This window comes from Barbus barbus (assembly GCF_936440315.1).
Source record: "Barbus barbus genome assembly, chromosome: 2".
Taxonomy (NCBI): domain Eukaryota; kingdom Metazoa; phylum Chordata; class Actinopteri; order Cypriniformes; family Cyprinidae; genus Barbus; species Barbus barbus.
In genome coordinates, this window is record NC_136730.1 from 39,628,138 (window position 1) to 39,655,664 (window position 27,527).

The following is a 27,527-nucleotide window of genomic DNA, read 5'->3' on the forward strand; positions in this document are numbered from 1 at the left end:
ACGCCAGGCCCAGTACCGGTGTTAGCTTGCCCGGGTCTCCGGTCAGCCCCTGTACTCGGCTAGGTGCCCGTGCGGCCTGATTCCCTTCGGGTGATCCCACACGTGTATTCATCCACGGTACGGTTTCCCTCATGGTAAACCCGTGTCTTCCCTTTGACAGAGCTCTGTCAGGCCCTGCTGGCAGCCTTCCTCCCTTCTCCTAGGTAGGATCTGCCCCAGGGTCCAGGCGTATGTAGCACTGCCCCAGGCTTGGGCCAGTCCATACCAGTGTCTCCACACGTTACCTCCCTTCGGGCAGGGTGTGGCCTCCGTAGCGCCCTTCTCCGGAAGGCTCGCTTCCCCGTCGTTACTGCCGGGCTGTAACAACAAACAGGAAAGACTTGAAGCAATCTTTCATAGAAGGTCGAAATCCCTTCCGATTTCTGGGGAAAGGAACAGCGGCTTTGCTATCTCCAGCAGCAATGTACTCAGTGGTCCCTGCGGGCACCAAGGTTAGCGAATTTGCGCTGGGGCGACGGGAAGGTTGCGACCTTCGCATCGCATTTGTCTGTCACGCGCTAGCTTGTCAACATCTGCATGCCACAAGGTCGTGACGGGGTTCAGGTTGTGGCGCTTTCCATAGACCCCTAATGTCGTCACGACATAACTCGTAGTGACCGACAGATAGGGAACGTCTCGGTTACGTACGTAACCCTCGTTCCCTGATGGAGGGAACGGAGACGTTATGTCCCCATGCCACAATCTCGAACCATCGCTGGTTGCCAGGGACACGTTCTCGGCTCCTCAGCGGAAAACCTGATGAGTGGATGCACCTGTCGCCCTTTTATACCCGTATGCACGGGGAGTGGCTCAGGTATGCAAAATCCACTAGCCAAATTTCATTGGCGTTTTCTCTTATCAGAGGCAGTCGGGGCTTCCAAGTAAATCCCCTAATGTCGTCACGACATAACGTCTCCGTTCCCTCCATCAGGGAACGAGGGTTACGTACGTAACCGAGACGTTTCTGCATCTAAACCCTTTTCTTTTGAACTCACAGTTATCCCTGCTTCTTTCCCTCTCGTTTTAGCCCACCTATGTCAATGCAAGTACTATTTCTTTGGTAGGGAGAGCTTTGGGTTGGGGTAGAAAGAGGTTAGCAATGACTTTCACCTCCTGCTGTTTTTAAAATTAGACTATTACCTAACATTCCCTACAACAGTGGGCCCCACTAAGGCTTTTATTTCTAATTGAGCCCGAGAAGCTTTCTCAAGTGTATTTTACTGAGTTTTAAATTGGTGTATGTACGCTAGTGGTATTTATTTTATAGTTCTTTTGTTCAATCAAATTAAAATATGAAAATGCTATTATATAAATATGCACGCAGCAAATGGCTTCAGCACCAGCAAAGTGAGATCTTGCTCAATCCCTCAAGTTTTTTCAAACCCTTTAAATGAAAGCAACCTAGGTGTTATGTTTCTCAGACAATAAAATGTATAATTGCCACAGTATCATGGGACTTTTGGGAGATAAAAACACTTCAGCTTGCAAGGAAGAAATCAGGAGGGCTCTAAAAATATGGATGGAACCACATAAAACATGTCTGGCTGGCACGACCAAGGCACAGTTGTTAAAACAAGGGGCAATAAAATGTGACTTTTTGTTATGATCGCAGTAGGTAAGCAAAATTTAGAGAAAAGTCCCTATTTTATGACATCAAAACAAATAGCAGGTAAAATTCAGCCAAATACAACTGGACTTAGTTACTGGTTGAATAACCAGGTCCAGTTGCTTCAAAAAAGAGGGTTGAAAAGTCAGAGACCTATAGTTGAAAAGGTCAATGGAATATTTTTTTTTAATTCAATAAACCATTTCTTATTAGCATACCAATTTGAGCTGAAAAAATACAATGATTTTCTTCACTCAAGCTGCATGAACAAAAATAAAAAATCCTAAAACTTCCTATTTATTTTTAGGTTTCAGTTAGATTTTGAATCCCAGACTTTCCATGTGGTCTCAGACGTTTGAACCCGACTGTATATCAACATTTTATCAAGTTATGATGTAAGTGGCCACGGTCCTTACAGTCTTTATGATGATATATTATGACTTGCCCGGTCAGTTGGAAAACCACAGCTGAGAGTCCTGAGAAAAGGTGAATGGATGCAGAAATATTCCTTTCTCCGCTTTCCTTGTCCTCTATTTTTGCTCTGCAAGACTTCCCGTTCATAATTTACGCTATGATTGCAGATGACTAATTGTGATATCCTAAAATTAGAAATTAAGAAAAAACCCACAAACAACTGATTCAAAAGAAAATATTATGAAAAGAAAAACCGAACAAAAAAAATCAAATGTGCAAACTTTCTGAAATAAATAGACTAGTCAACATGTTAGGAGACCACCGTGGGAAAGGAAAAGAAGGGTGAAGATGAACATGATGTCTGTCAGTATCTGTATGTATGTGTGTGTATGTTTGTAAGCATGTTTATGGTGGTGTTTTGTGTGTGCAAAGTTTTTGGACGTGTAAAATGAAAGGCAGAACAGGGATCGAAGGTCATTCTGAGAGGTTAAACCCAGTCCTGCAGTGATCGTCTGCAGTGAACTAAATACTTGGGTGCGCCTTTCCTCTGTAGTGTGTTAATGATCGCGTAGATCAATCCCAAGATGCACAGCACCAGGACAAGGGGTACGGTCACCATGATGATGTTCATGGTGCGCTCTGTCTCGTCTATCTTCAGAACCACATCCACCTCATTCGTTTTCTCTTCAGTCTCCTCTTTAGAGTCAACATCATTGGTGTTGTCTCCGTCTTTGTCCTTGTCCTTGTCCTTGTCTTTGTCCTTGTCTTTGTCTTTGTCTCGGCCAACGTCCGGGTTGAAGGGTGGCCTGTCAGGCCCCTTGCGTCCCGGATCCACATCGGTGTCTCTGTCAGGATTGAGGTCCACATTACAGCCCATGAAGTCTCTAAGAATGGACTTTGGGTAGCCAGGCTCGCTTTTCATTCTGTGGTTGTCAAATTTCCAGTACTTTGTACCCTTGTAGAAGTATGTATAAGCTGTGTGAGAGACAAACAAGATTGTAAAGAGAGCAATGTGTTAAAAGTGCATCACTGAAATTACATTAAAACTAAACTAGACAGCTTATCAAAACTATAAAACTATACAAAAAATAACACACACATATCTATATATAGATATAGATATATATATTGCCATATGGGTTGAGACTGTCAGCTTAAATGAATGTGAAGCTCAACTGTAAATGTATATTTTTTGTAATGTTTATAATGGAAGTCTTAAGGATGAACATTAAAATACACACTTGGCCACCTCATACTTCTTGATGGATCAGACTGCCATCTCAGGTTACGCACACTACATTTACAGCTGACCGTGTAAATATGTACAGTATAAATAAATATAAATCTGAACTACTATTTTTATTTTTATATGCAACAGATTTAAATTTCATGCAATTGTCAGACAGCTGAGGTGATCCTGAGATGGTCTGAATAATCATATTGCTAGCCGTCTCAAATTTTGTAATGAAACTCTATACCTTTCACATATTACCTACAAGAATACCAGAACGGGACCATTTACAAAGACAATTCCAGCCACTCGAATTACATGGGTAACACATGACTAGAACTTAATCCAATAAACGGACAATTCAGACTGAAATTTACAGCTGAAATAACATTAAATAAGAAATGTTTGCTTTAACAACTACAAGCTGCACATTTCTGCTTTTAAACTAATAAATGCACTATTACATGCCCATTACTGTACTTTTTTTAAACTTAGGACTTTTAGACTTTTTGAAGGCAAAATTATAGTCTATCTATTTTAATCGATTGCATGCCACAGATCCTGTCGACAGATTTTAATTATTTTTAAACCAGGAACATTCCATTAACTGGGAAAGTGCTTTCAGTGATATAAGTGTTTCCCAGTAATATCACATTATTTCCTCAAATCACATTTCACACATTACATTCTCTCACTTCCTTTGTTTCACCGTCTGATTGATTTGATTGATCTCCATCCATCCTGTACATTCAGGAGACAGGCACTGGATGTCCCCTCAACCCCACACACCATTTCACTCACTCACCTCCATCATCGCTGAGGAAGGCCCCCTTGGGAGAAGACGGCACAGAAGTGCCCCACACACTGATTGGCTTAGGGTAGTCCTGATCTGCGGCTCTGGAGTGCTCATTAAAGCGCCAGTACCTGTAGTTTATCAAACACACCTCAATGCAAATCATTCTGCCTTTTCTTGATGCAGCTATTTAAGCAACAGCACAGAGACACCATTTACACATGCTATTATTAACATTCATCACAGATGATCTGATCACTGAACCCACTAACCATATTCAACGTGGTCACTTTGCATTTTTATCATAAATGTTGATGCAAAACAAACACTGAAAAAAGCCTACTTATGCAACATTTTATCAATGTGCCAAATATATATGAACAACATTGACATCTAGATGCATCACAAAAAATTGAATTTAGTTACATGTTGCAACCAAGTAAAAAGTAATATTTTATGTATATGTAATATTAAATGATAAAGCAATAAAATTTATAAATGTATTTATTATTGTTATTATTCACAAATATCAGGGGTTTTTTAATTAAACATTTTTGGGGAAATCACACCTCATGTTTTAAAATAAAAATAAACCTTGCATGGTCATAAAGTGGTCCATAACATCATTTTCTGCATGTTTCACCACATGACTTGATTTTGACAAAAAAAAAAAAAAAAAAACCTGATCCCCTCCCCTTGATGAAATCCGATCTGGGATGGTCATTGAACAAGCATGCAAGACATGTTAATACCATGAGTAAACATCAATCTGTCAGGGCTGATCACTAGTGATCAGGTCACCCGAGACTGATGTTAAGAGCAGGTGTAAACAGGGTCAGTAAGGCATCCAAAAAAACTCAAGGAAATGATTAGACAATAAACATTAGAGGCAGAGTTATTTGCAAAAAATAAGACTAGCTCCTCACCAATCTCCTTTGAAGAAGTAAGTGAAGCCAGAAGGTTCCCACCAGATGGCCGTCTCTATCTTGTCATACGGAATATCTCTGCCATAGTCCATCAGTTCTTGAGGGTAGCCGGGCTCCAAGTTGGCTTCTCTGAACAACCAATACTGATTTCCTACAGGTGGATGGACACGAGAGAGAAAGGTGGAAGTAGTGATAATCTGGCACTTTCTAATAAATATTGTGTAAATGTTTTTTGAAAGATTTTTGTATATATTATTTCAGCAACTCTATGTTTAGTGGTGTCCCAATTCAGTGGCTGCATTCCAAGACCGAATGCGTCCCAGCGGCGCAACAAAAGGCTCTCCCAATTCAAATATTTCTTCAAATGCAGCCTTTTGTTTCCCAGGCCATTAAGGATGCAAAGAATGGATACTTTGCAGCACAGACTTTTTTTTTGAGAGAGAGAAAAAATAGTTTGAATGATTTGAGCTTTGTGAAATGGTGCATTATCCAATTAACAAAGCTTGGTTCGACCTTCTCTGACTTTAAAGGTGTAGCCTTCGAAATCTGTATCCAATAAAGCAAATGAGAGACAGCTTTATTCTCATTTACTATCATACATGTTTATACATCGGCCACCCATCGAAAAAAAACATACTGGTTCACCACTAGAAAGCAGGTTTTAAAAAAAACTCACAAGTTCAAAAATGGACTTCAACAAAGAGACCAGAGGTTGAAAACAATGGCAAGGAAGTAGAAAAGACAAGAAGAGGGAGGCAGCAACACTCAACTGGTAAAAGGATTTCATGGTGCATGTACAGGGACTTTCCAACCTTTGGCACAGTTACAAACTCCAAAACTCAACTCTCTGTTATAACTCAAATAACTGCACTATAGCACTGCAAGAGATGCACCAACAATGATGGTTTGGTTCGAATCCCACATTTTAGTGGTTAAAGCGACAGCGAAAGCGTCGCATGGAGCCGTTACAGAAACACTGGGATAAGCTTGAGCTTTTATTATTTTACAATATGGCAGACACTGTGGCACCATCCTCATGGACCCATTTGATTCAGTGGGCCCATGTCCAAGTCCAACTGTTGCTGTCAGCATCTGGTAGAAGCGCTAGCTGACGCAATGGCCTCACCTCACCAAGAACAGATGTTGCTCCTAAGATTTTGGTCTCCTGGTTTTCTCCAATGGCAGAAATCCAAATTTTAAAGGGCCTTGCCAGTGACATCATCACTTGCCATACACGGTTTCCTTATGGGAGCCAGCTTTCCTCAAGTCTAACAAATATACATTCATCTTCACAGAAATCTTCACCAGGAAGTTATTAGATGTCTGTTTCAGGGGTTGCAGGGTGTTGATATGTATAACTAATGTGGGAAACCTCACTGTGATTTGAGCAGTTTTTGATCTCAATCTGCTGGCAGGGCTTGATGAGAGTGGCCCACTGACCGAGTTTCAGGCCAGTTGACTTTGCACCAGAGCCATTCATTTACACTGTTCATGTAGTTTTATGACTTGGAAATTTAAACATTTGGTTTCCTGTTATAAATTGGGCTGATTTAAATATGACACCAAGGTAAAGTTATCTAGCTGGATGTTGTTGAAATTGCAAATATGACCTGTAAAAGTTCTGGAAGCCTTAGTAACAATGGATTAATAATTACAAAGCCATCTGTGATGTTTGCGCAGCAAAGTACAAGTAACATTTGTTTTATTTTTTTACATTAATAAAGAATATTTTTACAAATCTGGCCCATACAAAAATGTAAAATTCTAAGTAAAAACAAAATGACAAACTGAGCAGACAGCAAAGTGTATTTATGAATTTATAGGTATAATGGGGCTATGCTATAGCTGTCGAACATTTTATTAAGAAAATTTTCAATGCAAAAAAATAATAAAAAATACACTATATTATTATTTTTGGTGGTGGGGCAGAGAACGGCAAAAAACAAACAATTTTATCAATTAAATTTTTTTTTAATTTTCAATAGCTGGAAATAATAAAAAACGGCTAAAATTCTTACTGTCCTTATTGAAGCAAAGCGAATACGAGTTAAAGCATTTACTGAGTTTTGCTTCCTTTGCAAAATTTATGGCCAGAATTATACAGCTCAAAAATTTAATTTTGTCCATTTACCTTAAACTCATATATAAACCAAAAAGTCATGTTTCTAAAAGTCTACCTGTAAAACCCATCAGACTAACACATTAATGGCTGAGGGAAATCGAGGGCACTTCCTGTACTAAATGACAAACTTCAAAATCAATGGTTTGTTCTAATGTAAAAAGCACTTCAATGTGATGTAATTCTGCCATCCTGGGTAATAATTTCTCTCATGAATATAGCATTTTTATGGTCTATATTAACTTTTAACAGCACAGAGCTATATCAATTTTCAAGTGCAGTCGGAAAGGGAATATACCTTTGAAAAACACAAATCGCCCATCATGCCTTTCATATGCAGCGTCAATGTCTCCCGGCAGACCCCTCCAGAAGTGTCCAATAGGCATTGGGTAGTTATCCAGCACTCTGTTCCTCCTCACTCTCCAGAACCAGCGGCCCTGAGGAGGCAATAAGACATGAATCAGCGACCACATGATAATGGTTGTGTATTTCTCTCCTAATGGTAGTCAGGTTTATTAGCAATCCCACAACCCTCAGTTGATATGCGCAATGCCAAGAATAGGAGAGTCCTCCAGACCAAGAAGTCTTCTCAGTCTTCTAGGCCTACAACCTGCCCTGCGATTCTCTGTGAAAGTCAATAGCTACCATGAACTGTTTGATTGCCAGCATTCTTCAAAATATCTTCTTTTGTCTTCAACAGACAAGTTATTCACAGACATTGAATATTTAGGACACCAGACCCATAACATGAGATGCTGCAGTAGTAATGTTTGCAAACAGAAACAAATCATGTATACACTCTATACAGGTAAAGACAAACACATCAGGTTCATGTACATACATACACTCATTGTATCCTTTAGTAGGACCTTCAGTATTTTCCAAACCAAGCCCAAATTAAAACCAGAGCCAGGTCTGCGGCCAACACACTCTAAATTTATCCTGATTTCTCCCTACACACTCCTCAACCTCAACACCTCATCACAAACAGACACACATGCGCGCACACACACACACACACACCCCTTGTTGTTCCACGGAGGAAAACAATCTTTCATGAGGAAACTTGTAGGACTGTGTTACATGGGGAATGGCCTTATTTAAGAAAAACTGCCTTTTTAAGCATGGGAAATGCAGATTACTGTTGGGTGGTCCTTCACTCAAGGGCATCTGATTGTTGTCCAATGGATAACTTGACTACTGTGGCCAGTTAAACAGTAACACCTGTAACAAAAACGCATGAACATTTGCCAACAATCTGTGCTTGTCCCGTAAGGTCTGCCTCTGGCTCACATCATCTACAAATAAAACGGCTAAAATGATTTGAATGGAATATTAATGTTTTAATAATGAAGATTATATTCAAATTTAAATAATAAAATATAAAAATATATATATAAATATTTACACCTAAAAATTTTAATAAAATAATTGTATCATTATTAATAATAATAATAATTACGTATATATAAAAACATTTTAGAATATTTTTTTAATTATATTTGAAAGCACAAATGTTAAATTCACATTTTATGCATTGGTCAAAACAACCCACCCCCAAGTATCCATGCTATTTTGATCCCTAGAAATCTATCTGCAGTAAAGTTAACTCTGGCACTGATATATTTGCTAAATGACCTCATGAGAATTTTTTTTAATAACCTAGTGTTGTGTCAAGTATTTCAAGTACAAACATATTTTCGTTCTTTCAGATACTGTACATTCCTTCTATTTTCTCCAACAGCAAGACTAAAACCTTTCCATCTAATGGAAAGAAGGTAAAAGATCATATGATGTGGACAGAGTTGTTCCAGATAAAAAGGGAGAGGAATTAAAGACACTCTGCCACAGAGAGCACTTGCAGGAACAAATCACATGACGTGACCACAAAACCACAAACGGCACAAAGCAGATGAAGTCTGATGTATCTCCTGATCAACTCCAGACTTTAAATACATGACTCCTTTCCTCTTTATGGAGCTCTGCCCTGTAACAAAGACCAGCACTGGGGTTTTTACTGTCCATTGCCTAACAAAGCTTGATTGAGAGCAGGCCAACCACAGCGGGATTCCACCTGCATATCAGGGCTTTCACCTGGAACCATGCACTGTTATTGTTCCAGCGTTCGAGCTGATCTGATTCAGAAAGCACTACAGTGGCTGAGTGAATCTCATGAAGCCTGTCAAAAACATGCCTGGGACACATTGCATCCAAAACCCAATGGGCAAAAAAAAGGAAAATATATTTTGCATAAAGAAAATGCAATTTATAGACTTTTTTAGCGATTTTATTACTATGAAGCAAAAATTAGAAATTGATTTGTTTGCCATAATGCAGAGAAAGTTTGTGGATATGTAGGGTCTTTAGCTCACCTTAAAAACAAACATTTCTCCCCTTAGCATGGTGACTGTGTCAAAATTGCCCTCGCAGATGTTGGGGCCGTAGTGATCTGGGCGATCGGTAGTGCGAGGCCTGTCCGGCCGGCGAGGGGGCGCTCCAGGAGGGTTCTTAGGAGGACTGGGTGCCCTGGGGTCTGGATGGGCTGGTCGCCGGGGGGTCACAGTGGGGAGAGCCTGAGTCGGAGAGCTTCTAGGGGGTCCTACAAGAAACAAACAAACTCAAATTACTTACAGAAGCATTGTGGCAACCTCTTAGTTGAGTCTATGATAAATATAATATGGAAAACTAGATTTTAAGCGAATTTTACAAAAGAGAACACGCCCAGGTCATATTTCATCCCATAAAATAAGAAAATATATTTTGATAAATAAAATTTAATTATTTCATAAATAAATAAATATTTTAATTATAATATTAATTTTAATTATAATATTTTTTACCATCATTTCTACCATTTTTAAACAAAATTGTAGTATTTGTTGTACCTTCTTAATGTAGATTTAAATTGGTATTGGTTAATTAATATTTCTACCAATATTTTTACCATTATTTCTACCATTTTTAAACAACATGGTATTATTTGTTGTACTGTTTTTATTTAGATTTAAATAAAAAATATTACAGTATTACAGTCATTAATTAATGCAATGTGTAATGATAATGTAGAGAGACACCACTGAGAATTAATGGGGGGAAGTAACCATTACGATAATGAGAATTTGGGGTGAAAACGTGCTTATTTGTCATGAAAACAAATGTCACAAAACTTTGAATCTTTATGGTTGTACTGTAAAACTAGGTTTCATTTCTGTATCCAAAACAGAAAATATGTTCTTCATTTTGTAATGTATGAGCAATAATAGTGATGCTGGCCTTCGCAAACTCCAAAAATAAGTGAAATGATTTATGAATTTGCCATGACATAATGAAAATAACTTTCTTCTAAAGTGGGAATGATGCATGCAGTTCTCCCCACAGCTGAAACTCCCTCATGCAAAGCTAAAACAAACATTACTAAAGTCCACAAAGACCGGAGTATTTCAAAGAAACATGACCGGGTCAAATGCAAAGTAAACCAGCTTAGCACAAAAACAAATATTAGAAACCTGACACCATATGCTTGAATAATTAAACTACTTACTGTAAACAAACAAATAAACTTTTACAACACCACATGTATAAAATAACTCTGGTGTCCAGACTGAACCAGGAAACTGACAGCTAACAAAAATGTAATCTAAAGCTGTAAATCTATAAAGTCCCTATAAACATTTTCTGCACTTCTTACTCACAGGCAGATGATAAGGAGAACAACAGATAACAGGATCCGGAAAATTAAATGCACCAGACCTGAACAAATGTTGCACATTGTCTAATGCACTGACCGCTATGCAATAACTTCAACTAAACACTTATTCTGTTTTAAACTGCACACTTGATCAGTGTCAATTCTTATTTTCACAATTCTGACTTGTACAAAATCGTATGAACTTATAAACTTGCATTTATAACAAAAATGATATTATTTGACTTCTCTGATAATTGATTTTTTACCCCTCGCAATTTTTATTTCTCACAAGTAAGACTTTTTGCATTTTGCAAGGTTGCATTTAGATTTTATTTTATTATTTTTTAATGATTTTTTTTTTTTGCAAGTTTACATGAGTCAGAATTGCTAAAAAAAAAAAAAAAAAAATAAGTATTGAATTGTGAGATATAAACGTGCAATTCAAATACAGCTTGTTTCCACTAAGAAATACAAAAAGTACTTGGACATATCACAATTTACTATTTTTATCTCGCACACTTCTGACTTTTATTCTCAGAAGTTCATACCTTGCAGATTTTCATGAAATATTCGAGATATAAATTCAGAATTGCAAGAAAAAGTGAGAATTGTCAGATAAAAAGTCTGAATTACTTAATTTTTTTATTCCGAGGTGGAAATCTGCTTCCACAGATCAGAGATAATATGCTGCAAAATCTGAAATGTCATGTTTAAGACATCACAATCATCAGGTTACCGTAAATTTGCTGGACTCCACGGAGATCATCCTCAGGCAGCTCAAAGTTTTCGGTGTCCATCCACTGGTAGAAAGGAGCCATAATAGCCAAAGGATTATTGGAGTGTTCCAGTCCAAGGGCATGGCCCAGCTCATGTACGGCTACCAGGAACAGATCATTGCCTACAGGGAGACACATATTAAATATCACAGGCTGTGGTATTAGAGAGAGCTGATGGTCAGCAATGAGCTGATTTACTGAGGTCACTAGTAAAGAATGTCTGATACAACAGGTTATTAATCTTCATTCGCTCTAGAAGATCACAGCTGCATTTTATGGGCACTCTGACTTAAGGACACATGATATACTGCGCATCAACTAGAACATTACATTTGCTGCAGTTAAGTGTGCACATTAAACAAAATCGCTACTGGTCTTGCAGAAGATAAGGAAGTGCAGCTATATTTAGATGACTGGGTAAATAGGACATGAGTGAAGAGGAGAATTAAGGATGAGTTGGGAAAAGGGTTCCCGCTGTTAGTTGTTGCTTAGTGCTGAGATGATGTGCACTTTAAAGTGGCACGGAATCAAAATGGCCTCACTTTATTATCTTAATACATCTTCCTGATCTAAACAGTTCATCTGTGCATGCTATTCCAAAGAAAAATGTTTGTCTTTGTGATCTATAATTAAAATGAGACTGAAATTACGTTCCTTTTTGGCTGACGTCGCTAAAACCGCTTAAGCTTCAACATATGTGTACTGGCAGGTGATTAAGGAAGGAAAATTAACTGCAAACTCTAATAAGGATCATGTGTGGTAGTATGGAACAGTTACAACAATACAGTCAAGTTCTGCCCTACCGTTTTGGCCTCATTGAAGTTTCACTAAATACATCACTTTACAGAAGTAAAATGGGTTTGCAAATAATGCATCATTTTGACTTTAATTCTGTTTTACACTCAGCTTAGACTATTTGATATACCGCTGAGTTTGATCCCCATCCCTATTATGCTCACTGAAGGTAACAAAGGGAAATGCATTATTACACTATAACAGGCAAATTGTTTATCAATATTGGTTCACAAACTATGGATTGCATTCATATAGTACTTTAAAATACACTTTTTTTGTTGAATAATCAGATGTAAATCACAACAAAAGATGATTAAAACAATCATTCCGATACAGTAATGTAGTACTTTAACATGAAACTTAATTTGAGATTTTAGTTTTAAAAAGTGCGCTTTTATAATACTAAAGTGTGTTAAGAAATAGGCCTTCATTAATATTACATAATCTGCAGTACATTTTAAGAAAAATAGTGCAAGTGCACTTTCAATACATACTCGTGTGAAAATAGATCGGGGCGGAACATTTGCAATTATCTGCACACTACAGAGATTTATTGATACGCTCACAGTGACAGTGCACTCAGTCGGTGACTGATTTTAATCACGTTCTGTCTCCATTTTCCAGCTGTCACAATGATCTGTGACTCTGCGGGTGTAAATGGCTCTAAATGGGGGGGGGGGGGTGATTGACTGCTTCCTTTTAATACTGACGATATTCATTATTATCTAGTGTGGACAATCCAAACCATGCATGCAGGCCGTATGAAGTCATCACACAGTAATGTTGCTTGTTCAGAGTTTTTTTGTTTTTTTTCAGAGAGGCACCATCTTTAGGGCTAATAACTGTGCAGATAAAGGAATCACTGAACTTGCTGTCCTAATGCTGTCAGACAGCTCAATCAATGACGGCTTTCACAGACAAACGCACTTGTCATTCAAAGCTGCTCTTGTGAGAGCCACGACTGTTAAAAGATGCAACTTCAGGGCAATAGGAGACATCTCTCCTCACAGCTGTGTCATTGTGACCAAGACTTCAACTGTTGCTAACAATGACGATCCTGTAGCCAGACGTTACAAACCTATGGAAATAGGCTCTGGAAAATCCTAGAGATTCCTTTTGAAGTTGCATTACGTGTTTCCCCAGTGAATGTTGCAGTCAGTGTGTCGGTAGTCAATCAAATGTGGCATGTTGTAATGATTCATTAAAGCGTCTAAAAAACTAGACATCCCATGATTAACCTTTAACCCTTTTATAGACAAAGAGGCCTTTCCAAGTTACTTTAAAAATAAGGAGCTGTATTACAGCAACTTCCCATCTTAAGGTCGTGATACACCAAGCTGACTTTTGGGGAATAACGGGCCGTCATTCAACATCTGTCAGCTTAGTTTTTAACGTATTCTACACCATCGGTACTAGTCGTACACCTTTGAATGTTGAAACGTCATTCTGTTTTTTTATAAGCATGTTCTGCAGTTTTGTTGACAGCCGCTTGAGCTCTTTATAGGGTGGATTCTGATTGGCTGTCAATGTTAGATCTTGGGTTAAGATCTGAGAAGATCAATCAGATCCTGACTGAACTCACTATGGCTACTAAACAGAGATTCTAAGTTAGGATATTTCTGTAACTTCTTACCTTCTGTACATAGGTTTGAATGGTCAATATCACAAACTTTCCTTTCCAGTTTATTTTAGAATCCTAAACCAGATTTTGAACCCCACTGTACCTTATTGTTTATCACAGTTCTCTACTGCAAAGTGCAAAAGAGTCTCTAGGAATGTCTGACCGTCTAAATACTGTACATCAACATGCTGCTCACAGTCACTCATCTGTCTCAAATGATTTAATCCGCCTCCACAGGACCATGAAAACCTCACAACAGCAGATACAAAACATTCAGAAGGAACACAAAAAGTAGGCTTGCAAATATGACCTTTTTCTTTTTGTTTGCTGTAGATTTGGCAGAATAACTTGGGTGGACACAGGTTTAATCAGACTCCACAGAAAGATTCATGAAGGTCTATGAAACCGAGAGATACAGATGTTGCCAAACATTCTCACTTTTCTAAAAAAAATATTAAGCAGTACTACTAATAAGTATGGTTTGAGAACTAAATCAGCATATTAGAATGATTTCTGAAGGATCATGTGACACTGAAGACTGGAGTGAGTAATGGCTGAATAATATAAAATACATTTTTTTTATTCTTTTTATTTAATTCTATTAATATTTCACAATATTGCTGTTCTACTGTATTTTTGATCAAATAAATGCAGCCTTGGTGAACATAAAGAGATTTCTTTCAAAAAAATAAAAAATTGAGTGTCAGTGTATTAACATAATTTTACATATATGCCTATTAGATATTACACAACATAAAACCTGAGTGAGTCTTTTTGACTCACCTTGTAGGTTTTCTGAACCAATGGTCCAAGGCTCATCTGAGTCAAAGTGAGTATCTCCACCCATCCCTGGACCAGGGAAGTAAGCATGTGCCAGAAAACCCCCCTCTCCGTCAAATGGAGAACTGTCACCATGAAAACCAGACGCGAAGAAGATCATGATATCAGGTTCCTTCCGACGGCCGTATTTGACCTCATGGAAAGGGATCTCATCAAACGTCAGCGGCGTCACTTTCTCCCACACTTTGAAGGCCCGTCGGATGGCCTCATAGGAGTTGTACTCCCCAATCTTAGGCGTGTAGTTCTGAATACTGCAGCCATGGCAGACACAAGAAGAACAGCGTTACAATTACAATCAAAATCACTGGAATAATATGGACTGAAGAGTCTTATCCAAACCCACCTGAAAGTTATGTGGTTCTTGTCCCACTTGTGGCCAGTGAGTGCATAACGTTTCCGTCGTACATTGGTCTTGATCTGACCCCCAAACTTGTCTGGGACGCCACAGCGGGGTCTCTTCATGGCCCTAAAAAGAAAGGAACAGATGAGGGCTTAGTGTACAAAAGGAGCTTTAATTGGCATGCACAAAATAAAGGCATGTTAAGAAAGCTGAACAAATGGAGGCCCCTTTATATCCATCACTGTGCAGAGATGTGGACTTTGATTTTATTTGCTATGGCAAACATTTGAGCTATGTTGTCTATTATCACAGACAATATGTATGCATGAATTCACTCACCCTCAGGCCATCCAATATGTAAATGAGTGTGTTTCTTCATCTGAACATATTTGGAGAAATTTAGCATTACATCGCTTGCTCACCACTGGATCCTCTGCAGTGAATGGGTGCCGTCAGAATGAGAATCCAAACAGCTGATAAAAACATCCCAATAATTCAGTAATCCACAAGACTCCAGTCCATCAATTAACATCTTGTGAAGTGAAAAGTTGTGTGTTTGTAAGACAAATCCATCATTAAGGCATTATAATCCATAATAAGACTTCCAGTGAAAACATCCATCCCCACATCAAAATCTACTGACATATTTGTTTAGAGCTGTTTTGGACTGTTTTGCTTGTAAACTGTGCTTGATCTGTGCATATTTCTCTCAATAATCAGAATATTTTCACCACAGAAAGCTGGATATAAGCTTACGGACAGAGGACGTCTTGATAGACTTATTTATTACAAACACACAGTGTTTCGCTTCACAAGACATTAATTGATGAATTAAAGTTATGTGGATTACTTGCGGGTTATTGTGATGTTTTTATCAGCTGTTTGGACTCTCATTCCGATGGCACCCATTCACTGCAGAGGATCCATTGGTGAGCAGCAAGTGAAGTAAAACTAAATTTCTCCAAATCTGTTCAGATGAAGAAACAAACTCATCTACATATTTCAGCAAATTTAAATGTTTGGGTGAACTATTCCTTTAAATAGGCAACTATCATCTTGTTTTTTCGAGTAACATTATGTGTTAATATTGTGTTATCATAGATTGGTACAATAGAATCGCCTGTTAACCCTTTCTAGAAATGTACAATAAAACTCATGTCATAACCAGCTTTTTAAAAAAAAAGTTACGACTGATAATGCATGACCACAAGATCATCCATCTATAGAGATTAAATAACCTGCAATATTCATTTAAGGTTCTCCTTCTCCATAAAATGACCTTAATTTTTCTGTTCAGTTACAGGTTAAACAGGATGTAAGTGCTTCATGAAAATAAATGGCATGTATTGGGAGTAGCTCTAACAGTGTAGCTGATACATTAGATCATGTGATGGAGTGAGTGTCCTACTCGATGGTGACAGGGTCCAACACTCCAGTGATCTCCAGCCCGTAAAAGCGCTGCATGTCGCTGATGGCATTCAACAGGATTTGAGCCGAGCGCATGGTGGACATCTGCTTGCTGGCCTGCGGGAGGTAGCCGTACAGCCGCAGCCATGACTAAGACAAAAACACAGACAGAAGTGATCTCATTAATCTAATTTCCTTGATCTTTTGTGATAAGCGATGTTCATGCTTATTGTCATTAATAATTTTGTCAAAATTTAAATTAATATTTCATAATCCACAACAAGGTGAAGCCTTAATGTACAGTAGAAAGAGTCATACCTGTATTTTGCATGTTATGCATGTTATTAATAATAATTGCAAACATACACTGCATATTAAGTTCAATATCAAATTCAGTGGGCTGAAATTATGTATATTTATTTGAAAAAGTAAAGAGCAATCTAATTGCACATGACATTTGTAGTTTCCCACATTTTGCAATATTAATGCAAAGAATATTTAATTAAGAAAATTCCTGACAATTAACATTACTATTTGAAAGAGTATGAAAACTGATATGAATGCAAATTCAAGAGCTCAAAAGATTATTAAAAAGGAGATAATACTGTGTAATTAAATTCTAGTGTTTACATAGATGGCTTAAAGGATCTATGTAAAACAGGACAATTCAGTTTTTGGAATAATTACGTGACCCCTTTACTGCCACAGCTAATCAAAAAACATCAATCTGTCACTGCCGTGAGAATGAAGGAGAAAGAAGACATTGTCACAGACTGAAAGAGCGTCACGCCTGTTATAAGAGACACCTAATACTGGTCCAGACTGTGTGAGAACACTTGAGGCGGATGTGAACACAGATTGAGGGGTGACGGCACCAGCTGGGCTGGCCAATTTATTGGGCTTTAGAAGCAGAGAGCAGCCACTCTTCCCTCACTGCTGGGGGACTTCTGCCTCAGGGCAGAGACATGCATGGAGGCACAGCTCCAGACCCATCTGGCTCTCACGTTGGATGCAGTGGGCCATTCCAAAAGGCCAGAGGGTCCATTAAAGGGGATAAAAGCTGGACATGATGCTCTGATTAGCATTAAATGTGGTTAAACCTACTGCTTATCATCATTAGTCAGGTAATCAGCACAAATTATGTAATTAAACTGCCCCATTATTAAGCCCACCCTGTGGCAACAGTAAACAGGCCGTCCTTTACAGTGTTATTATAGTACCACTGAGATACTATTTTAGTTTTTATTCATATTTTGAATTATTTTTATATTTCCATTTTCATTATAATTTTAGCTTTAATAAACTTGTAATTTTTATAGTTTTATTTATAAATATGTCTATATAGTTTTTATTAATTTTTTGTTCAGTTTTAGCTATTTTTGTACATCAAAATAAACTAAATGGAAAATGTTGCCTTGGAAACTAGCTGAAATAAAATAGATTTAATATATTTTGTTTCAGTTAACATTTAATTTAATTCAAGTTTAAAGTTTTTAAATGGTTTTAGCTTTAGTTAAATATTATAACTCCCATATAGAAAACCAGACCAATTTACTATCTCAGGTATCTCTCCTAGACAGTAATGAGAGCAGATGGAGAAATGTCTTGCTTCACAATTTAATTTGAAGTGTTTCAAAAATTATGAACAATATCACAGATTGTTCAATATCAACAAAGTCTACAGATGTCACATTCTCATCAAATACTTACTGATGTGAGTAATGATCCATATATTGTATAGCTATACTCTAACAACTGTGTCATTTGTTTCTATTACATGTTTTCTAAAGAGAAACATCTGAAATATAAAACTGATAATAACTGAGAACAAACATAATACTAAAAACAATACAGAGTTAATTGCTTAGATTTGTGTTCATGACTTTACAGTGCTGTTTTTCACCTGGTATTAATTAGCAGAAGGCTAATGTGTTCCTCCCACTGGACTCAAGAGGTTAGGGGTCACTACTTTTATAATGTCCCCTTCTCTTCCTACTCTGTAACCAGGGCCTGTCACACAGTTGCCTGGTCCGGATCTCTACTTTCCACAGCCACAGAAAACACAAGCCTTTGTGCCCTTATGTGTTGTGAAGGCAACTGAATAACAGCCAAAATAACAGTTGAATAGCTGGCCCTGTTCTGGGCAAGGCTAAAATGCCACCACACCAAACCAGCTATATCTACAGTGCAAAGAAAGAAAAAAGTGACTATACCCTAGCAAGCATTACTATTTCTATGTACTTAAATACTTACTTTTTAGAACAAATGATGCCTCAAATCCTGCAGCTTGTTGTATTACTTTTTCTAAGTCATCAGACTAATGATACAATGTGTGAAAATCCCATACAAATATGGACCAAAAAAGTCATACTGTAAAATGAAAATAAATTATTTTCCTTAAATTCCTTTATTTACAGTAAATATTACAATAGTAATATTTCTCATTTTGCTTTATTTAGTGATTAAACTACTCTTATTTAGTAGAAATGGCATTATAAGTCAATATAATTATTATTGTCATTATTATTATTATAAAGTCATATTGATATATAATCACACACTTTTTGTCCAAGCAGCACTACTTAAAACACGCACACACAGACACATGCACTTTAAATTACAATAGCAATTTTTATCATAAAAAAAAAGCTTGGATCAAAGGACTTGATCTAATAACCACAATAAAAGAGATTTGGGCGTGTCTCTTTGAACTCGGGCTAGTAAACAACCACCTAGCAACTAGCAATCTACCCTAGAAACTGTATAGCAACATGTTAAAAACATTCAGAAAACCTTAGCAACTGTATAGCAATGCACTAGCAAATAATAACAACTCTAGCATCACATTGGTACCTTTTGGTATTACAATCACAGCGTTTACTTTGAAAATGATTCAAATATATTTTTTCATGCAGTTTTTAGAGACTAATAGGATTTTATTAACACACAACAATTATGTTGAAATATAACAATGAACTGTACAAAAAAATAAATAAATAAAAATTGGAAACCACAGCATCTAAAATCTACACTTTTTCCACAATCATTTACATTTATGACATAAAAAGTGTCATTTCCATATCATTTGTCAACTACTCTTTATTTCCACACCAAATCCAACAATCCCAGCTTTCTTACTCTCCCTAAACACAATCCTCTTTGTGTCTCCCATGAGGCTGTGAGAGAGGGAAGTGCTAAAGGCTGTGCAGGGCAGGACACACCTTAGCCCCACAGATAAGACTGCCTCGCTTTCAGTCACCCGGAGCCCTGGGGCTTTTAGCAGGCGAGAGGTGGGAGGTGTGTGTACTCCCACTAAAGACATTACCCTAGTGTTCTGCTTACTGGCTCATAAAGGACAACAATTTTCTTGCTTTCATGCTTTATATGCTCCTTCTTTAGGTCAAGGGCACCTGGAATCATTCGTTGCAGGCCGTCGAAATGGATGAGATAAACGAAGACCCGCTTTTAAAGCCTAAAGTGTTTCAGCATCCATTCCAGCACCACAACATCCCATGTCATGCATACAGAGTAAGGCTTTGCAGAGAACAGAGGCAAGGAGAGCCATCCTTCTCTCCCATCAGCCCCTGTGCCAGCGCTGGCTCAAAGGGACCTTGAGAGCCGCTGCCAACAGCACGTCCTCCAGGAACCTGTGATTCACAGCGCATCGTGAAAAGACTTGGGTTTAGTGTGTGTGAGAGAGCGTGTGTGTGTCCAGAACAATGTCAGCCAAGAATCTAACGACTAGAGAGCGCTATTATTCCTGGGCTTTGGGTGCGTGCCATTTTGTGGTCATTAAGTGAGAGGGAAGAGGGAGCAAGCGAATCAGATCAAGTGAAAAAGATTAAGAGGAAGACAGGAAAACAGAACATGATGGAGGGGACGAGTGAAATAAGTTAAGGTAGACTGGGCTTTTGGCGTTTCAGACGTGATTCTGGCTCTGCTATCTCAGGTAACTGGTTTGGGGAATAATGCAATGACAAATTTAATTTAAACTCCATGTGGTCTTCTCTCTCAGCTCTGCACATCCAGTCTACTGGGCCACAGGGAGCTGTGTCACTCCAGAAAATACAATAAATAGATTTTAAAAACATATTTAGGCTATATCCTTAATGGAAGGCAGTTGGGTAATGAGACTCAAAGCAAGGTCAAAGGACAAAGCACATCAATCAGCTGTCAGTTTCATTTCCTAGCTGTGTAAATCAATAAGCTTAATCAATGAGAACAGCAACGCCAAACTAAATTAAATAGACAATCAAATAAGGAGTTCTCGGAAAAAGGTGGAGGTATCACCAAAAGATATTTTAAATAGGGATACACAGTATACCTGTGCAATATTTCAGTTATTGGCCAAGTGTTTTTTTGTTTTTTTTACATGTTGGTTAAGATGGAACAACTACAGGCCAATATAGAATTAAAAGTATTAAACAGTTATAACCACAAAAAATATATAAATAAAATAAACAATATGACTGGACTACAATAAAATAAATAAATAAATAAATAACTTTTTTATCAACATCTCTCATTTAAATTTAGTTTGCTTGATGTACAAAAAATTTAGTTAAATAAAAACTACACAGATATTAAAAGTACTAAAAGAAAATGACAAAAACATAAAAAGACAAAAATAAAAAAATGGAAATGGAAAATATAAAATTTAATAATTTAAAATATTAAAGAATATAGTACCTAAAAAAAGATTCTAAAACAACACTGATTATGATTAAGAGTATTTAAAGCATTTTAAATTATTTTCCTATTTTTTTATATTTTACACAAAATATAATTTTAATATCAGCTATAACATCAAAATTCAACTAATTTTAATTTAACATAATTTTGCTTTTCTTTTATCAGCATCGCAGGTATCCTGACAGGGAGGACAATGCCATAATGCACTGATGATGATGCAAAATAACTGTAATAACATTATGTTATAGTATAATTTATATATATGTATTTCATTAAATACAAAAAATATATATTTAAAAAATTCAACCAAATGCTATATTTTACCAAATGTGTCTGCATTGTATTTATTTATTTATTTTATTTTATTTTTTGGCAACATGCACCAAACGCCATTGGATTTTCCATCAACTTTCACATCTGCCACATGCTTCACATAAGGAGCATTATTTGTATGGCATTCAGAGATTGCTGCCTAAAGAGCGTTCCAAATCAATCACTTATGATGGTCCATTTCTATGTGCATAAAGCAGCTGCCTATGTACAGTAGACAGCAAGGCAGGCCTAGTGAATCTGGCTCAATCCCCTTATGAACTTGCAGTAATTGAGCTGGTGAATGTGGCCCTGGTTCTTAATAAGAGAGGAAGTAGACCTACCAGTCATCCACTGAGACATGGACAAAATTAGCTGTTAATGCGGCTCCACGGTCCAATCACATCTCATTATCCCTCTCAGTCACAGTGAGGCAGCCCAGACCCCACACAAACAGCTTGCCACGATTTTGTGGGAAACCACAAGGATGCTACATTCCATGGATACAGAGGGCGGATTAAAAAACATAAGGGAAAAGCAGGACTCCAGGGGTTAAATGCAGGATAGAGATAAGGTTGCAGGAAGTGATACAGTCAGCTCCCTATGAAGTACAGTCCTCATAAACCCCCTCCTCTCCCTGCTCCACGAGCTCTTCCTGTCTCTCTATCTCCCCGCACCTCTGAACACAGTCAGCTGAACACAAGAAGTCTCATTGTTGCGCCTCAGCTGCCTGAGAGCCCTGCAATCCTAAACATCTCTTAACTGTTTCTGTTTGTGGCCTATTTAGAAAACAGCTGTTACATTCAACAATCACATGCAGCACAGAAGATCAGGACAACACCTCTACACCTTCCGTGCAGCAGCTTGTTAAACACGCCTGATAGTTCTCCTTTATAGACATGGTATATCTAGAAATGAGTCTGTTTGAAATGCCAAGATAAAGCTATCTGAAAAGGAAACCTATCAGTGAAAGAAAAGACAACAGCCCAAAAGCAACTCTGTTGCCAATCCCTCCTCCAGGAAGTATGCGTTTATAAGACACCACTTTGAAATCATATCTTTGTTTGAGAAAGCAAATGCTGTTCTATGAAGTATTGTATTGTAAAGAACTGTGCGACAAAAGGCTCTCTGAGCAACACCCACACAGAAACTCACAACACTCCCTATCTTCACTCAAGCGTCTACATTGTTTGTGCTATGGGTGAACTGACACAAGTTTGAGTTTGCACTTTTTGTCATTCCAAAGGGATCATCCAAAACATATAATTCTACAATCAGACTTTTTTACTGCTCACTCACTGGGTCTCATTCACTTACACATATTTTTCTGCAATTATATTTTATAACCTAATTTATTTCAGTGTCACATGATCCTTCAGAAATCATTCTGACTTGGTGCTCAAGCAGTTGTGCAGCTTCATATTTTTTTTGAGAAAACTGTGATACACTACTACTAAAAGGTCTGAGGTAAAGCTAAAAAAAAAAAAAAACTCAGCAAGGACACATTAAATTGATCTAAAGTGACAGTAAAGACATTCATAATATTACAAATGACTTTCAAATAAATGTTTATTGAACCAATTAGTATGGTTTTCACAAAAATATTAAGCAACAAAAATTGTTTGCTACATTTAGAAGAAGGCTGATGCTTCTGTTTTCAACATTTAGAACATGAAGAAGAAGGAGGAAGAGGAGGAGGAGAAGAAAAGGAAGGAGGAGAAGCAGAAGAAGAAAAAGAAAAAGGAGGAGGAGGAGAATAAGAAAAAGGAAAAGGAGGAGGAGGAAAAGGAGAAGAAGACAAAGAAGAAGAAGAAGTGGAAAAAGAAGGACAAGAAGACGACTGATGCTCTGGCTGCTGAAAATTCAGCTTCGCCGTCACAGGAATAAATTACATTTTAAAATACATTCAAATAAAACCAGTTTGAACTGGTTTTGAGGGTGATACACTTGGCATTGCTTGGGGATCTTGATGCACAAGCTCTCTCAGGCTCTTTTTTTTTTTTTTTTAAACATGGACTTTAAGCACTAGATAGAGGGTAGGTCAACTTCATTATCACAACCTTTGAAGCTGATATTCTGTAGAAAAGGGAATGCATGCATATTATACTTTTCTATACCTGCATTTGAGCCTTTGCCCCCACAGTTGTCTCACCACACACCCAAATCAGTGGGTCGTACAGCTTTAACATAATCCCCCAAAAATCCATCTACCACTGTAGCATGTGCAGGCCTATCTGCTGTCATTCAACATTTGTGACAGGTAGAATTACTGAGATAAGCTGCTTCTTTCTAAAAGGGTTTGGGTCAGCTTTAGGTTTAAATACGTCTATTACTATAAGCCCAGCACAGAGATCAGGACAGTGATGCAGAAGCCCAGATCTTTCAAGAGGTACACTGTTAGATGAATAAACTGAACTGAATTGTTCAAAGAGTACCAGTATACCAGTAAATCAAAAGGTACACCTTTGTACTTAAAGGGTGCATGTTGGTAAATTAAAGGTACATATTTGTACCTAAAAAGTGTGCTTTAAAAAAGTGTCAGCTTTTGTACCTTTTTTTCTAAGAGGGTTCTTTTTTCTAAAAGTTGGCTTTAGTATCCGAAAGTTGCTGGGCGATAGTATAGCTGATGTGATAGCCAGGTGTGTGGGCACTGCAGGTTACAACTACCCAATGTGAAGTCAATGTTACTTCCAGCCCAGAGGAGCTCATAAAGTTTTATTATTAACGTTATTTCCAATCATTCAGGTTAATATGGGTCGGGACTGATGTAAATGTTTGAGAAGGCAACAGATTCCTGAAATAAATAAGTTGAGGCTCCCTGCCAGATTTGTGAATCTGATGAGTAAAATAATCAAATCAGAGAGACAGTTTAGCTCTTTGGCTTCTATCAGTCTCTTTGCACCGTGCCAGACCACCAGGGTTTGGGCCACTGCAGCACTGCACACATGGAGTGGCACATAGTGCACACCACTAACAAACCTCAGACCACACAGACCACAAACTCTTCATAACTCCTACCACTTCAAACTAAAAAAAAAATCACAAAGCTTGTCTACAAGAATTTAAGGGGTAAGAATGTTGGTGATTCAGAAAGTTTAGTGAAAGGCTAAATAACAACTTTCTAATTTGCTCTCGGATATTACAGCCATTCACATGCTGAGTTACAAGCATTCAGCTGAAATCAGCTGTCATATAAAAAACCAGACCTGAGACTCTGAGACAGTGCATCAACCCTAAATGAGAAACACACCAAATATATAGATTACACTTATATCAAACATATTCAAGAGAGAATGAGCAGTAAAATCAATAGAAATTGAGCAAGCAAAAATACAGTGAAACACACACACACACACACATATATATATATATACATATATATATATATATATATATATATATATACACATATCCTATATTAAGGCTGGCAAATGATTAATCATGATTAATTGCATCCAAAATAAAAGTTTTTTTTTTTGTTTTTTTACATAATGTATGTATGTGTACTGTGTATATTTATTATGTAGGTTATATATATATATATATATATATATATATATATATATATATATATATATATATATATATATATATATAATATACACAGTACAAACACATTATGTAAACAAAAATTTTTGATTTGTAAATAATTATAATTACCTCTCCATTAAAGGTCTCATCTCCAAAGGTGCGCGCTCCACTCATCAAGAGCACCAGAAGAGAATAAATTACGGTCCGTCTCCACGGCAACGTGAACGGGTCATCCCATAATACTGCCATCATTCTCATCTGGATCAGTGACAGCAGCTAAAACTCTTCAGAAGTGTAACCAAAGAAGTTCAAATCAAACAGTCTGCAACTAAAAACACAAAGTCCAATGCTCTCAGATTAAAAACATCATGACAGGGGTCTCCTGTATGTGTCCTTTCTGCAGAAGCGCTACAGTCATACACCAAGGTTCTTAATAAGAGAGGACCCAGGCGCTGCTGTCCCGGGAGTCAAAGAGGTCCGATGCTCTGGCTGAAGTTTCTGAGTGTGTTAGGTATCATATCCAGCGGGTGTGCCCACTTAATGGTCGTTTCATCCCACTCACGTGGTGCCTATACATTAATTACAGCTACAACCCACTTCAAAGCAAGCGCTGTGCAAATTTACGCTGCAATTTCCTCTTGTAGTATGACTCGGTAAACGAAGCGTGAATAACGGCTGGTGTTATTGCTACAGAGAGATTTGCGTTTCTTAGGGCAGAACTCGGTCTTCGCGCAGAAACCACAATACAAGAGCGCGCAAATTATTATCAGATGACTGCGACACGCTCCGACACCTGTCTTGGATCACCGACCTGCTTGTAAAGATTTAATACGAGAGTTTCTTCTCGATAAAATCCACGCTTTCTCTCGGTTTTCTTGGGCGGGTTCCAGGTCGCCGGTGTCTTGTGACGCGAGGGACGCGGACTTTGCGCGGAGTCCTGCGTGTCCCGCTGAAGCTGGAGGAGGGGCCCAACAAGACGGACACCAGCAAAGTGTCCAGTGCCACCTCCAGTCTGGACATTTATCCTGACACAAAGACATGTGCTATTTCTTCTTTGCAGTACTTTTGAGCTCTGTAATTACAACAAAAAAATTATAATAATAAGTAAGCTGCCTTGTCACTTTAGAAAATACATTTCTATTAAAATATCGGCCAGACATTCAGAAACAGCCTATGCTCTGATTAAGCTCAGACAAGTAAAAACCATTAATTATAGATGATTTATTTACACAATGCAATTAACAGAATGCCAGATATGTGTTGAATTTAGGCTACTCACAGTTATTGTGACTGAGACAATCGTTCTTATGCTTATGTGACTAATGAGATCGTACTGACAGTCAGATAGTGTGACATAGCGTCTCCTACAGGGCGGTTTTGTTGCAAAATACTCATAGGCTGCATAACTTGAGTAGTGGTGCTCTTCATCTTCAAAAGCAGAATTTGAATAAAAGCTGATAAAGGAGTCCGCATGGCAGTATAAATAAATAATCATTTTGAAATTACATATAGGCTACAAATGTAATTTGTGGATTCAATGAATCTGTAAAGATGTTTTTTTGTTTTTGTTTTTTTTGGTAAACCTTATTTTTCTGTTAGCTATGGTATTACATCCATAAATGTACATTTTCTAAATGCAAACCTCTTTTTGAGATTAAAACTTGAAATGAAAATGTACATTGAATCTATTGAGTTCTCTATAACCTTTAAAGCACTAAGAACAATGATTTGTTTAAGGACAAGGCCCTCAATCTGGACAAAGACTGATGGACCCTGGCTGGTTGTATTGTTATGGTATGACAGTGATGAAAATAGTTTTTGTTTTCCAAGCAACTTTATTAATTAATTAATTTAAAAAATATGAACGTTTCTCACAACAAACTAGAAAAATTGAAGACGGATTATTCAAAACAGCGAACCTCCAGATAATCACTGATTGTAAAATCAAAAGAAATGTTATTTATTTGTCCGTCCATTCGTAAAAGATGTTCCGAACCACATTTATCTGCCCACATTTTAGTTTTAGTTTTAACCGAGGCCTAAAGGTCACTTTCATATATTATGAGTGTTCATTCTCAATTTTTGTCCAAAATATTTGGCCATGCTTTTTTTTTAATTGAAACACATTAATTCTGTTATGCACAACATGTAACAAAATAATACACACAGAGCCTAGTCAAATAATTGTCTTTTCAATCATGAAAATGAGATCAACATCAACTACTGAGTACAGCTAAACAAACTTATGTATGTTTTTTTTTTTTGTTTTTTTTTGGTAGTCTCTGCTTCTGATAATTACTACAGTAATAATTGATTGTCACAAATCCGGTCCATGAACTTCCGTTCACTCACCACCAGAGGTCACCCGCTCACCGCATGGACTCTTGCACTACACTACTG

At 37.5% G+C, this 27,527-nt stretch overlaps 1 protein-coding gene across 1 annotated transcript; it reads right to left on the reverse strand.

Annotated features, from left to right (window-relative positions):
• Positions 1–1,457: 1,457 nt before the first annotated feature.
• LOC306879896 (matrix metalloproteinase-15-like) lies at positions 1,458–26,097 on the reverse strand. Its single transcript, XM_079433131.1, has 10 exons — positions 25,257–26,097; positions 16,597–16,745; positions 15,192–15,314; positions 14,792–15,099; positions 11,553–11,714; positions 9,501–9,727; positions 7,427–7,565; positions 5,010–5,160; positions 4,096–4,214; positions 1,458–3,034 (listed from the first exon to the last, which is right to left on the reverse strand). Exons 1-10 carry the CDS (start codon positions 25,383–25,385, stop codon positions 2,547–2,549), a joined length of 1,995 nt encoding a protein of 664 aa, XP_079289257.1. The 5' UTR covers positions 25,386–26,097; the 3' UTR covers positions 1,458–2,546.
• Between the last annotated feature and the right edge of the window lie 1,430 nt (positions 26,098–27,527).

Coding starts and splice junctions, on each gene's coding strand:
- LOC306879896 (XM_079433131.1), bottom strand. CDS start 25,385: ATGAGAATGATGGCAGTATTATGGGATGACCCGTTCACGTTGCCGTGG. Junction 7,566..9,500: donor GAGAAATGTTTGTTTTTAAG/GTGAGCTAAAGA, acceptor TTGCCTCCTCAG/GGCCGCTGGTTCTGGAGAGT. Junction 5,161..7,426: donor GCGATTTGTGTTTTTCAAAG/GTATATTCCCTT, acceptor ATCCACCTGTAG/GAAATCAGTATTGGTTGTTC.